The 13,472-nt window shown below is 37.8% G+C and overlaps 1 protein-coding gene across 3 annotated transcripts in view; it reads left to right on the top strand.

Annotated features, from left to right (window-relative positions):
• The window catches only part of GOLPH3L (golgi phosphoprotein 3 like), a 36,205-nt gene extending 28,610 nt beyond the window's left edge, over positions 1-7,595 (top strand). For 2 of the 3 annotated variants that reach the window (XM_032604808.1, XM_032604818.1), the window contains exon 5: positions 6,657-7,595. In XM_032604808.1, the coding sequence (XP_032460699.1) occupies positions 6,657-7,084 (428 nt within the window). In that variant the 3' untranslated portion in view covers positions 7,085-7,595. The remainder of the gene's footprint in view (positions 1-6,656) is intronic. The other variant, XM_032604824.1, reaches the window with a different exon arrangement.
• The last annotated feature ends 5,877 nt before the right edge of the window (positions 7,596-13,472 follow it).

Raw genomic sequence — 13,472 nt, 5'->3', positions numbered from 1 at the left:
TGTTCTGGGTCCCTTGCAATTCCATATGAATTTGAGGATCAGCTTTTCCACTTCTGTGGAAAAGACTGTTAGAATTTGATAGGGATTGTATTGAACCTGTAGATCTCTTCAGGTGGTATTGCCATTTTAACAGTGTTAAGTCTTCCTGTCCATTAAAAGAAGCTCAGTCTGTCTTTCCATTATTTATGTGTTCTTTAATTTCTTTCAGCAGTGTTTTTCAGTGTACAAATCTTCCACCTCCCTGGTTAGACTTATTCCTAAATATTTAATTTTCTTAGACACTATTAAGAAAGCAAATGAGATTGCTTTCTTAATTTTATTTTCAGATTATTCATTTCTGATATATAGAAATAACTGATTTTTTGTGTGTTCATCTTGTACCCTGCAACTTAGCTGAGTTTATTAGCTCTAGTAGCTTTTTGTGTACTTTGGGGGATTTTCTATCTGCAAACAGAGATAGTTTTAGTTTTTCCTTTACAATTTAGATGCCTTTAATTTTTTCTTTCTTGTCTACTAGCTCTGGCCAGAACTTCCAGTAAATTGTTGAATAGCAGTGGTGAAAGCAGGCGTCCTTGTCTTTCTTGTTCCTTGACCTTTGGGGGATCTTTTACAATTAGCTTTGAGGTTTTCATAAATACTCTTTATCATGTTGAGGAATTTTTCTTTTACTCCTAGTTTCCTAGAAGTTTTTATCATGAAATGGTGTTTGTTTTTCTCAAGTTGCTTTTCTGAGTCAAGTGAGATGATCATGTGGGGTTTTTTTTCATTCTGTTAAATGATGTATTACATTGTTTGACTTTTTATTGAGTTAAAATTGGCATAAACATTATATTAATTTCAGGTGTACATCATATTGACTCAATATTTGTACATATTATGAAATGATCACCACAGTAATTCTAGTTAGTATCCATCATCACACATAGGTAGTTTTTTTTTTCTTGTGTGAGAACTTTTTTAAAAATATATTTATTTATTTGGTTGCACCGGGTCTTAGTTGCAGCACGCGGGATCTTCATTGCTGCATTCAGGATCTTCATTGCGGCATACGGGACCTTTTAGTTGTGGCAAGTAGGATCTTTAGTTGTGGCATGTGGGATCTAGTTCTCCAACCAGGGATCGAACCTGGACCCCCTGTGTTGGGAGCATGGAGTCTTAACCACTGGACCACCAGGGAAGTCCTGAGAACTTTTAAGATCTGTTTTCTTGGAACTTTCAAATATATAATACAGTGTTATTAACTATAGTCACCATGCTGTACATTACATCCCCAGGATTTATTTATTTTATAACTAGAATTTTGTATCTTTTGATCTCCTTCACCCATTCTGGCATTCTCCCCCTCCCTGCCCCTAGCAACTACCAATCTGTTCTCTGTATCTATGATTTTGGAATTTTTTGTTTTTGTTTTACATTCCACATACAAGTGAGATCATAATAGTATTTGTCTTTCTCTGTCTGACTTTTTTTTTTATAGATTTATGCAGGCATTCAGCCTCACTTATTTATTTTATTTTATTTTATTTTTAAAAAAATATTTATTTATTTATTTGGTTGTGCCGGGTCTTTGTTGCAGCAGGTAGGCTCCTTAGTTGCAGCTCGCAGCCTCCTTAGTTGCAGCAGGAGGACTCCTTAGTTGCGGCTCGCAGGCTTATTAGTTGTGGCAGGCAGGCTCCTTAGTTTCAGCTCAAGGGCTCCTTAGTTGCAGCATGTAACTCTTAGTTGTGGCATGCATGTGGGATCTAGTTCCCTGACCAGGGATTGAACCCAGGCCCCCTGCGTTGGGAGCACGGAGTCTTCACCACTGTACCACCAGGGAAGTCCCTCTGTCTGACTTACTTCACTTAGCATAATGCCCTCAAGGTCCATCCAGGTTGTCATGAATGGCAAGATTTCCTGTTTTTTATGGTTGAATAATATTCTGTTGTATGTATATGTGTGCATATATATATGTGTGTGGTGTGTGTATATACATATACCACATTTTCTTTATCCATTCATCCATAATTGATACTTAAGTTGCTTCCATGTCTTGGCTATTATAAATAATGCTGCAGTGAACATGGGGTGCATATATCTTTTCAATTCTACTCAGAAGTAGAATTACTAGATTATATGATAGTTGTAATTTTAAGTTTTTGAGAAACCTCTATACTATTTTCTTTTTTTTTAATTAAAAAAAATTTTTTTAATTTTATTTATTTTTTTGGCTACATTGGGTCTTCATTGCTGCACGTGGGCTTTCTCTAGTTGTGGTGAGTGGGAGCTACTTTTCATTGCAGTGCGTGGACTTCTCATTGCAGTGGCTTCTCTTGTGGAGCACGGGCTCTAGGCACGCAGGCTTCAGTAGTTGTGGCATGCGGGCTCAGTAATTGTGGCTCATGGGCTGTAGAGCACAGGCTCAGTAGTTGTGGCGCATGGGCTTAGGTGCTCTGCGGCATGTGGGATCTTCCCAGACCAGGGATTAAACCATGTCCCCTGCATTGGCAGGTGGATTCTCAACCACTGCACCACCAGGGAAGTCCTATACTGTTTTCTGTAGTGACTGGGCCAATTTACATTTTCACTAACAGTACACAAGGGTTCCCTTTTCTCTATATCCTCACCAACAGTTGTTATTCTTGGTCTTTTTAATATTAGCCATCTTAACAAATGTGGAATGATATCACACTATGGTTTTGATTTGCATTTCCTTGATGATTAGTGATGTTGAGTGCATTTTCATGTCTTTTGGCCATTTGTGTGTCTTTAGAAAAATGTCTATTCAGGTCCTCAGCCCATTTGATTTTCTGTTACATTCCTGGGATAAATTTTACTTAATCAAGGTGAATAATCATTTTATTATGCTGTTGGATTCAATTTGCTAATATTTTATTAAGAATTTTGCATCTATATTCATAGGACTTATTAGTCTGTAACTTTCTTTTCTTGTGATGTATTTTTTTAATTTATTAATTTATTATTATTTTTTGGCTGCATTGGGTCTTTGTTGCTGTGCGCCGGCTTTCTCTAGTTATGTCGAGTGGGGGCTACTCCTCATTGCGATTCACAGGCTTCTCATTGCGGTGGCTTCTCTTGTTGTGGAGCACAGGCTCTAGGCGCACAGGCTTCAGTAGTTGTGGCACACGGACTAGGTAGTTGTGGCTCACGAGCTGGGCTTAGTTGCTCCGCCGCACGTGGAATCTTCCCAGACCAGGGCTCAAACCCATGTCCCCCTGCATTGACAGGCAGATTTTTAACCACTGTGCCACCAGTGAAGTCCTCTTGTGATGTCTTTATCTGGCTTTAGTATCAGGATAATCCTTGCCTCACAGAATGAGTTAGGAGGCATTCCCTCTTCAGTTTTTTGGAAGACTTTGAGAAGGATTTGTGTTAATTCTTGTTTAAATGTTAGGTAGAATTCACTGATGAAGCCATCTGGTCCAGGATTTTTCTTTTTGGGGAGGTTTTTGATTACTGATTTCATCTTTTTTTTTTTTTTGTGGTACGTGGGCCTCTCACTGTTGTGGCCTCTCCCGTTACGGAGCACAGGCTTTGGACGCGCAGGATCAGCGGCCATGGCTCATGGGCCCAGCCGCTCCGTGGCACGTGGGATCTTCCCGGACCGGGGCACGAACCCATGTCCCCTGCATCAGCAGGCGGACTCTGAACCACTGCGCCACCAGGGAAGCCCTGATTTCATCTTTTTACTTGCTATAAATCTGTTGAAATTTTCTATTTCTTCATCAGTCAGTTTAGATAATTTGAGTGTTTCAGGGAATTTGTCCATTTCTTCTAGGTTATATAATTTGTTGGCTTACCATTATTCATAGTATTCTCTTATAATCCTTCTTTTAATCTTTGCAAGGTCAGTTGTAATGTCCCCACTTTAATTTCTCATTTTAGTTGTTTGTTTCTTTTCTCTTTTTCTTTGGCAGTCTACCTAAAAGTTTGTGAATTTTGTTGATCTTTTCAAAAAACCAACTCTTTGTTTCTTTGGTCTTCTTTGTTGTTTTTCTGATCTCTCTTTTTGTTCATCTCTTCTCTAATCTTTATTTCGTTCCTTCTGTTAGCTTTGGGTTTACTTTGCTCTTCTTTTTCTAGTCCATTAAAGTGTAAAGTTAGGTGATTGATTTGAGACTTACTTTTTTAATTTAGGCATTTACAGCTATAAATTTCCCTCTGAGCACTGCTTTCACTATATCCCATACATTTTAGTGCATTGTGTTTTCATCCATTTCTAAGTATTTTCTAATTTCCCTTGTAATTTCTTCTTTGACCCATTGGTTGTTTAAGCTTGTTTAATTTACACATATAGGCAAATTTTCATTTTCCCTCTTTTACTTATTTCTAATTTCATCCCATTGTTGTCAGAGAAGATACTTTGTATGTATCTTTTGAAATCTATTGAGATTTATTTTATGGCCTAACAAGTGGTCTGTCCTGGAGAATGTGCCATGTACACTTGAGAAGAATGTGTATTCTGCTGTTAGGTGGAGTGTTCTGTATATGTCTGTTAGGCTTAGTGAGTTTATTATGCTGTTGAATCTTCTATTTTTTAATTATTTTCAGTCTACTTGATCTAAGTCTCATTGAAAACAGGGTGTTATAAAACTGTCTACTTCTGACTGTTCTGCCCATTTTGCTTCATATATTTTGAGCCTGTTCTTAGGAGTGTAAATATTTATACTTGTTATATCTTCTTGTTGTACTGAACGTTTTATTAATATATAATGTCTTTCTCTGTCTCTCTTACCTTACATAATTTTAAATCTATTTTGTCCAAAATTAGTATAGCCACCCCTGCTGTCTTTTGGTTACTATTTGAATGGAATATCTTTTTCCATCCATTCACTTTCAGCCTATCTGTGTCCTTTGATCTAAAGTGAATCTCTCATAGACAGCATATAATTGGATTATGTTTTTTAACCCATTCTGCCAATTTTTTCTTATTATTAAATAGTTTAATCCATTTACATTTAAAGTAATTACTGATAAGGAGACAGTCAATTCTGCCATTTTGCTATTTGTTTTCTTTTTTTAATTAAAAAATTTTTTAAACTAATTTTTTTATTTATTTTATTTTTGGCTGCATTTGGTCTTCATTGCTGCACACAGGCTTTCTTTAGTTGTGGAGTGGGGGCTACTCTTCGTTGTGGCACACGAGCTTCTCATTGCAGTGGCTTCTCTTGTGGAGCATGGGCTCTAGGCCCACGGGCTTCAATAGTTGTGGCACACGGGCTCAGTAGTTGTGGCTCGCAGGCTCTAGAGTGCAGGCTCAGTAGTTGCGGCACACGGGCTTAGTTGCTCCACAGCACGTGGGATTTTCCCAGACCAGGGCATGAACCTGTGTCCCCTGCATTGGCAGGCGCATTCTTAACCACTGCGCCACCAGGGAAGTCCCATTTTTTTTGTTTTTTCCTTCAGCCTCGCCACACAGCTTTCAGGATCTTAGTTCCCTGACCAGGGATTGAACCCACACCCTTGGCAGTAAAAGCACAGAGTCCTAACCACTGGACCACCAGGAAATTCCCTACATAGTGTTTATTATATGTTGCTAGATTTGTTTGCTAGTATTTTGTTGAGCATTTTTGTACCTATATTCATAAGGGATATTGGTCTATAGTTTTCTTATGAAGTCTGTCTCCTTTTACTATCAGAGTAATACTGTGTAGACTAAGGAAGTGTTCCCTCCTCTTCCTCTTCTTTTTTTTTAAGCATTTGTGAAGGATTGGCATTAATTCTTCATTAACGTTTGGTAGAATTACCAGTAAAGCCATCTTGACCACACTTTTCTTTGTGGGAAGTTTTAAAGTTACTATTCAATCTATTTACTTGTTATATATTCTAACTCTCTCTTTCTTGTTGAGTTGGTTTAGGTAATTTCTGCATTTCAAAGAATTTGTCCATTCTTCTAGGTTGTCTAATTTGTTGGCATCCTGTTTTTCATAGTATTTCCTTATAATTCTTTTTATTTTTGTAAGGTCAGTAGTGATGTCTCCTCTTTCACTCCTAATTTTAGTAATTTTGAGTCTTCTCTCTTTTCTCCTTGGTCACTCTAGGTTTGTCCTTTTTTTTATCTTTTCATTGAACCAAGTTTTGATTTGATTTTCTCTGTTTCCTCTCTAATCTTTATTATTTCCTTTCTCCTGCTTGCTTTGGGTTTAGTATGATCTTCTTTTTCTAGTTTTTTAAGATAGAATGTTAGGTTATTGATTTGACATCTACTTTTCTAATATAGCATTTGGATCATAAATTTCCCTCTTCGTACTGCTTTAAGCTGCATCCCATAAGTTTTGGTATGTTGTGGGGTTTCTTTCATTCAACTCAAAAGTATTTTTTAAATTTTCCTTGTGATTTCTTCTTTGACTCATTGGTTCTTTCAGATTGTGTTGTGTAATTTCCACATATTTTTTAATTTCCCAAATTTCCTTCTGTTACTAATTTCTAGTTTAATTCCATTGTGATTGGATAGCATACTTTGTATGTTTTCAGTCCTTTTAAATTTATTAAGGTTTGTTTTATGGCCTGGCATATGGTCTATCCTGGAGAATGTTTCATGTGCACTTAAGAAGAATGTACATCCTACTGTTATAGGGTAGAATATTCTATAGATGTCTTCTTAGGTCTAGTTGGTTTATAATGTTGTTCAAGCCTTCTATTTATTTTTCCCATAGGTGAGACCTGGAACCCTTTCAAATTACAGTACCAGCTGAGAAATGTAAGAGAGAGAATTGCAAAGAACCTAGTAGAGAAGGGTATTCTAACCACTGAGAAGCAGAATTTCCTTCTATTTGACATGACTACTCACCCAGTGACCAATACAACAGAGAAGCAGCGACTAGTGAAAAAGCTTCAAGACAGTGTCCTAGAGCGGTGGGTAAATGACCCTCAGCGTATGGACAAGCGAACACTAGCACTACTGGTGCTAGCCCACTCCTCTGACGTGCTAGAGAATGTCTTCTCCTCTCTGACAGATGACAAGTATGATGTGGCAATGAATCGGGCCAAGGACTTAGTGGAACTGGACCCTGAGGTAGAGGGGACAAAGCACAGTGCCACAGAGATGATCTGGGCTGTGCTGGCAGCCTTCAATAAATCCTAAAGTCAGCAGGTGGGTTTCTCCTTTTCCCTTACTGGCCAGTGACTGTCAGAGACACCATCAGCAAGCTTTGTGTGATGAGATGTTTTCCATCATGTTTTTTCCTTCTCTTGAATCAAACTCGTTATTTGGGGAGAGCAACTTCAAGGCTCCTGTATAGACCTTGACTATTATAAGCAGACTTTATTTTTCCCTATACTGCCACTCCAGAGGTGAATAAACTGGGTGAACCAACACACACCCAATAAATAAACATTTTCTCTCATTTCTTGGTTTACTTCCATCTAGTGTGCTTTTGCATTAGCAGGAATATCTAAGTGAGATTTGGATTTCTGTAGCCACAGAATGTGAATGAGATGTAGAGCAAACCATTTATCATATTTTTAAAATTTTATTTTCCATTTTAAATATATGTTTTCAGTCTGTCTCTCAGGCTCTGCTAAGTAATATAGCTTGTTGAAGTAACCATCTCTTTGAATAAGGGGCAATGGAAACAAAACTAATTTTTGGAGCATATGGTCTCTGGGATATAAATGCGTGTCTCATTTTTCCTTTTCTAACCTAATGAGAATATTCCAAATGTGATTACCTGGTTCTCACAGTCCTAGAACCAGAAATATATTCTCTACTCTCTCTCAGCATTATCCTACTCCATCATTCATTAGAACAGAAGTCTAAATGAAAAAAATGTATCTCTCAACCACCTCCTTCAAGCAGTCAGCAATACAATTTGCAAAGGGAGGTGGCATCAGAATTTCCTCTCTTTAGCACATGACTATCCTGATTCCTCCTGACTACTTTAAATGTCCCTACTCTGATTGAATCTAGGGAGTTGTAAATTTCAATTGCAGAAAGCAGCATCCTGAGTCCAGACAATATATCTAAATTCTAGATCTTCTTGTTCCCTATTTTGGCTTCCTACATAAATTGATAGATTCTGTCTATATTTAAGGGTTCTGGAGGTAGTTTTATCTATATTTAATCCACAGATACCCTTCTAGTCATTAGTCTTGTCTCAACACAACCCTGTCTAACCAAATCGCTAAAACATTTTTTAATTCAGTAGTGAATGCAAACAGAAGCTTATGAAGAAAAATCCTGTTTAGAAGGGCAATTTGACCTTAAAAGCATCCTGATATAAAAGTCCAGTATTTGGGAATATAAAGAGGACAGGCACCAAACTGTGCTAATGTCAAGCATTTGTTATGCTGATACTTTTTTTTTTTTTTTTTTTTTTTTTTTATTTATTTTTGACTGTGTTGGGTCTTCGTTTCTGTGTGAGGGCTTTCTCTAGTTGCGGCAAGTGGGGGCCACTCCTCATCGCGGTACGTGGGCCTCTCACTATCGCGGCCCCTCCCGTTGCGGAGCACAGGCTCCAGACACGCAGGCTCAGTAATTGTGGCTCATGGGGCCAGCTGCTCCGCGGCATGCGGGATCCTCCCAGACCAGGGCTCGAACCCATGTCCCCTGCGTTGGCAGGCAGATTCTCAACCACTGCGCCACCAGGGAAGCCCTATGTTGATACTTTTAATGGATCTTGCCTCTTGACAGCTACAGAGAAACGGGCTATCAAAGGGCTAATACAGACGATCCAGACCTGACATCAAATCTTCCTGATCAGAAGTAATTAAATGAATGATTGTAACTTTCATCTTCTCCCCTAAACCTGTCTAGCTCCACAAAATTCCCAACTCAATTAACTTTCTTTTTTCACTTTTAGGTATCACTTAGGTGACTAGAGATATAAATTTTAAAGTGAAACAAATTCTTAAATGTGAAACTGAGTAGAGCTTCAGTCTGGCTCTCTAAAAGTATAAAAACCAGTCCCTGGTTGCCTCTACCTGACTTAGTTTTTTCTTTCCGTATGAAAACAATTCAGCATGAATTGAAACCAGGTTTTCCTGTGGAAAGTTTCAGCTTGATTGGGAGAGTAGAAGTTGAGTTCTTTCTAGCAACTCTTGGTCAGTGTTTATTTTTATATTGTATCTCAATAAGATGAAGATGTCTTCAGTTTGAATCTGCATAATGTTCATTGCAAAACACCTTTTCATTTAATGCATATGGCCTTCACATTTCTGTATAATAAAGATCAATTATTGTCTCTAGTATCTCTGTGCAGTTTTACAACTTCAGTTATTTTAACTGGAAATGAGAACTTTTCACACAAGGCCAGTAACACTCCCGGTTTACACTAGGATACTACCCTCTGTTTCATCCTGTGTGGAAAATTAGGCATACACAAATATTACAATTGTAACATATATATACTGGAGGGCAGGGCATGTTAAGTCTAACCCGAACACCAGCTAATGTAAAGTCTGAATAGTGTCTCGATCTAAGTTACCCAATTACACCATTATTACCATGAAAATAATGAGTATATTCTATCCTATTAATAACTACTTGCACGTGACACCTGAACTTACTGAAGAGCTGAAAGTCTTAGGTTGCAAGTGTAGGTAACATACCTAACTATAACAGAGTTAACAATGTATGAAAAGAAAGATAATTGAGCTTGTAATTGGCTTATTGTTCTTCACTTCTTTTATAATGTCTACAGCATAAAGGACAATAAGAAATGTATTTACTAGGATTGTTTATACTTGTTATTTTTATTTCAGAAAAAGTATTGTTTTCCCATAAGTCATCCTTTGTAACAATGTTTCTCAAAATGTGGTGCATCAAAATAACCTTTGTGGGGGTGAGTACTTTGCCAAAATACAGGTTCCTAGTGAATCAGTCTCTGGGGTTGGGGGCTTAGGAAGCTGCATTTTAAACATAGTCTTTAAAAGCTTACACGTTAAAATTTGGGAACACTGCTTTATATTTTATTGCCTATAATTCATTCATCCAAAAAAATATTGAGTACTTACAAATTAAATGGCACTTGCTAGGTGTGACAATAAAAAATTGTGTAGGACACAATTTCGGCCCCCAAGAACTCACATTTAAGTGGGCAGATAAGATACTTTGTGATAAATGCTCATGTGGAAGTAGAAACTTTTTTTTTTTTTTTTTTTTTTTTTTTTTTGCGGTACGCAGGCCTCTCACTGTTGTGGCCTCTCCCGTTGCGGAGCACATGCTCCGGACGCGCAGGCTCAGCGGCGATGGCTCACGGGCCCAGCCACTCCACGGCATGTGGGATCTTCCCAGACCGGGGCACGAACCTGTGTCCCCTGCATCAGCAGGCGGACTCTCAACCACTGCGCCACCAGGGAAGCTCAAACTTAATTTTTAGAAGCACAAAGAAGTAGCAATCTTCCTGGGAACACTAGGAAAGACTTAGAAGAGGTTATTTATTATAGTGGCTTTCATGTATTGAGTACTTTTCTTGTGAGGTACTATTCTAACCACTTCATATATTTTCTCATTTAGTCCTCAACACTAAAAAACCATAGAAGATTATTTTAAAGAAAATTCAGAGAGGTAGTGAGGCTTGCCTAAGGACACTGTGCAGAGCTTGAGTTCAAACACAGGCTTTTAACCACTACTCTCTCCTGCCTTCATTTAAGCTCAATCTTGAAGAATCTTCTCAGGTTGAAAAGGAAGAGCCAAGACTATGCTGGGCTAGGGAAACAAAATACAGAATGTACAAAGTAATTTGTTATGTGCTAGAATTTCATGAATGTGTGTGCTTTTCACATATCTATCTCTCAAAAGAGATTGTTCTAAGAGAGTATATTCAAGTTGTAGACTAAAGAAGGGTTTTTGGAACTAGCAAATTATCTGTTTTTGTTTACCTTCATTTATTCCTTCTCTGATGCTTTTCTTATATAAAACTTTTCTGGCATATCATTTTCCTTCTCCCTTAACTTCTTTTAACACTTCTTACAGGGCAAGTGTGCTGGACATAAATTCCCTTAGTTTTTATCTGAGAAAGTATTTATCCTTCGCTTTTGAAGGATAATTTTACTGGATATAGAATTCTAGATTGCTGGGTGTTTTTTTGTTTTTGTTTTACAATACTATTTTATTTTTTATTTTTTTAAATATGTATTTATTTATTTGGCTGTGCCGGGTGTTCATTGTAGCATGCCAGATGAGGGATTTTTAGTTGCGGCATGCAAAATCTAGTTCCCTGACCAGGGATCGAACCCAGGCCTCCTGCATTGGGAGTGCAGAATCTTAACCACTGGACCACCAGGGAAGTCCCCAACACTTTAAATATTTCACTGTACTCACTTCTTGCATGAGTGTTTTCTGATATCAAATTTTAACAAAACTGGGCTTTCCTGGTGGCGCAGTGGTTGAGAATCTGCCTGCCAATGCAAGGGACACGGGTTCGAGCCCTGGTCTGGGAAGATCCCACATGCCGCGGAGCAGCTAGGCCTGTGAGCAACAACTACTGAGCCTGCGCGTCTGGAGCCTGTGCTCTGCAACAAGAGAGGCTGCGATAGTGAGAGGCCCACACACCGCAATGAAGAGTGGCCCCCATTTGCCCCAACTAGAGAAAGCCCTCGCACAGAAACGAAGACCCAACACAGCCAAAAATAAATTAATTTAAAAATTTTTTAACAAAACTATAAAGAGAATTCTAATTGAAAGATTTTTTAAATGTTCTTTACCTTTTCCATACAGCTAAAATGCACAGATTATATATTCATATAATTTCTAAGAATGTGTTTTACTCCCTAAAGAATAAAAATAATTGCTTTAATTCTGAAATAAGTTAAGTAGAATAGATTTTTTTATATTTTCCTATTACCTATTACATGTGTACATGAATCTTTGTTCCTGTGTCCCCAGTTCTTCTCAAGGCCTTGGTCTGCCTTCCTTTTCTCCTCAGTGAGTTCCAGGTGTGTACATAATTTGGAAAGAGACAGACTAGACATGACTTCTTACTGTTAAGTGAGAAAGGGAGCCATCCCTCCCAGAAAGCAATAAAATTCTACGGAATGCAAGTCAGAAAAGCAAGGGTCACTTCCTGGCAGAAATCTTTTTCTAGCAGCCCCACTCACTGCTGTTAGTTTTTCTTTACATTCCAGATTGTAAAAAAGTAGATTCAATTTGGGTGGAAGGTGGGGAGCAAATACTCCATAAGAACCCTTCAAATAGATGTGTTTTGTGTAGATTTTTGTTCCCTGAATATCAGTACTCTGCCCACCACTTTGTTTTTCTCAACTAAGTGAACATCCCCAAGAATAATAGCATATTTTATCTGAACTTACTTTAGAAACTCAGCTAGGAATCTAGAGGCTTCTGCCCCGTCAGAAGGACTGCTTGACCAAATCGCCATGTTTCTGCCCCATATGCAAGCCCAATAGATGTATGTTATTCTCCTGATTTGATGGGAAAAAATTCAAAGCCAAAGTTTTTCTCATATATTTCAGAGATGCTGAGATCCCACTCCCAATCTAAAGATGAGTACTTCTCCAAAGATTTCTGGACATTTAAAGCCATAATACAACACCTCAAAATACTTATGGGTTAGCCTTAATAATAATTTTTTTAAAAAACTTTTTCCCCTAGCTCTGTCACCCCAGCCTTTCTTGAACTCCCAAGTGGAGGCCAGAAGGGTCTTAGATAACTTAGTTTAAACTGATTTATATTAAACTAAATTGGATTCCTTTCATTTGAGAGCAGGGAGGAAGAGATGTTTATGATCAAAGAGGGGAAGACTAGAGAAGGTAACAGAATAGTTGACTAGATTCTTAACATTATGAACATTTAAAAGACTGAACAAACACTTTTTATTTTAAAATGTTCATGTTTTAAAAATTAGATGACCTAATTCAGTCTTTCATTTCTCTCCTCCATCTTACTCTTCACATTAGATACCTTTTAAAACTTTTTATGGAATCATAACCAGAGAAAATTGCTTAAATCAAAATAAATAAAAATGTATGACTCAGTAATGAATAGTGAGCATTCCTATGTAACCAGCACCCCAGTCAAGAAACAAAACATTACCACCTCGCCAAAAGCCCCCTTCATGCCCTCTCCCAGTCACTATATCCCTCCTTCAAGCTAACTACAATCCTGACTTTTAATACAATAGATTGGTTTTGCTTTTGAACGTTATATAAATGAAATCATCCAATATGTATTTTTTTCTGACGGTTGATTATTTTATTTTGAACATTTGGGTTCTAGTTTGGAGCAATTATAAATAGAGCTGCTGTGAATACTTGTTTTGGTGAACATGAGAATGCATTTCAGTTGGATATATGTACCTAGGAGTGGAATTGTTGGACTATAGGGTTTCAGTTACATTTAGCTTTAGTATATAGTGCCACCAGTTTTCCCAAGTATGGTTGTACCAATTTACACTCCCACCAACCATACTGCAGAGCTTTTAAATTGTCAAATCATAAATTTGGGGCACATAACTGAACACAAATCTGAATAAATGAAGGTCACTGTAAATTCCTGTGACGATGCTTTAATTTAT

This window comes from Phocoena sinus, chromosome 1 (genome assembly GCF_008692025.1).
Source record: "Phocoena sinus isolate mPhoSin1 chromosome 1, mPhoSin1.pri, whole genome shotgun sequence".
NCBI lineage: Eukaryota > Metazoa > Chordata > Mammalia > Artiodactyla > Phocoenidae > Phocoena > Phocoena sinus.
The sequence above is the reverse complement of the archived record's forward strand: the minus strand, read 5'-3'. Positions and strand labels throughout refer to the sequence as shown.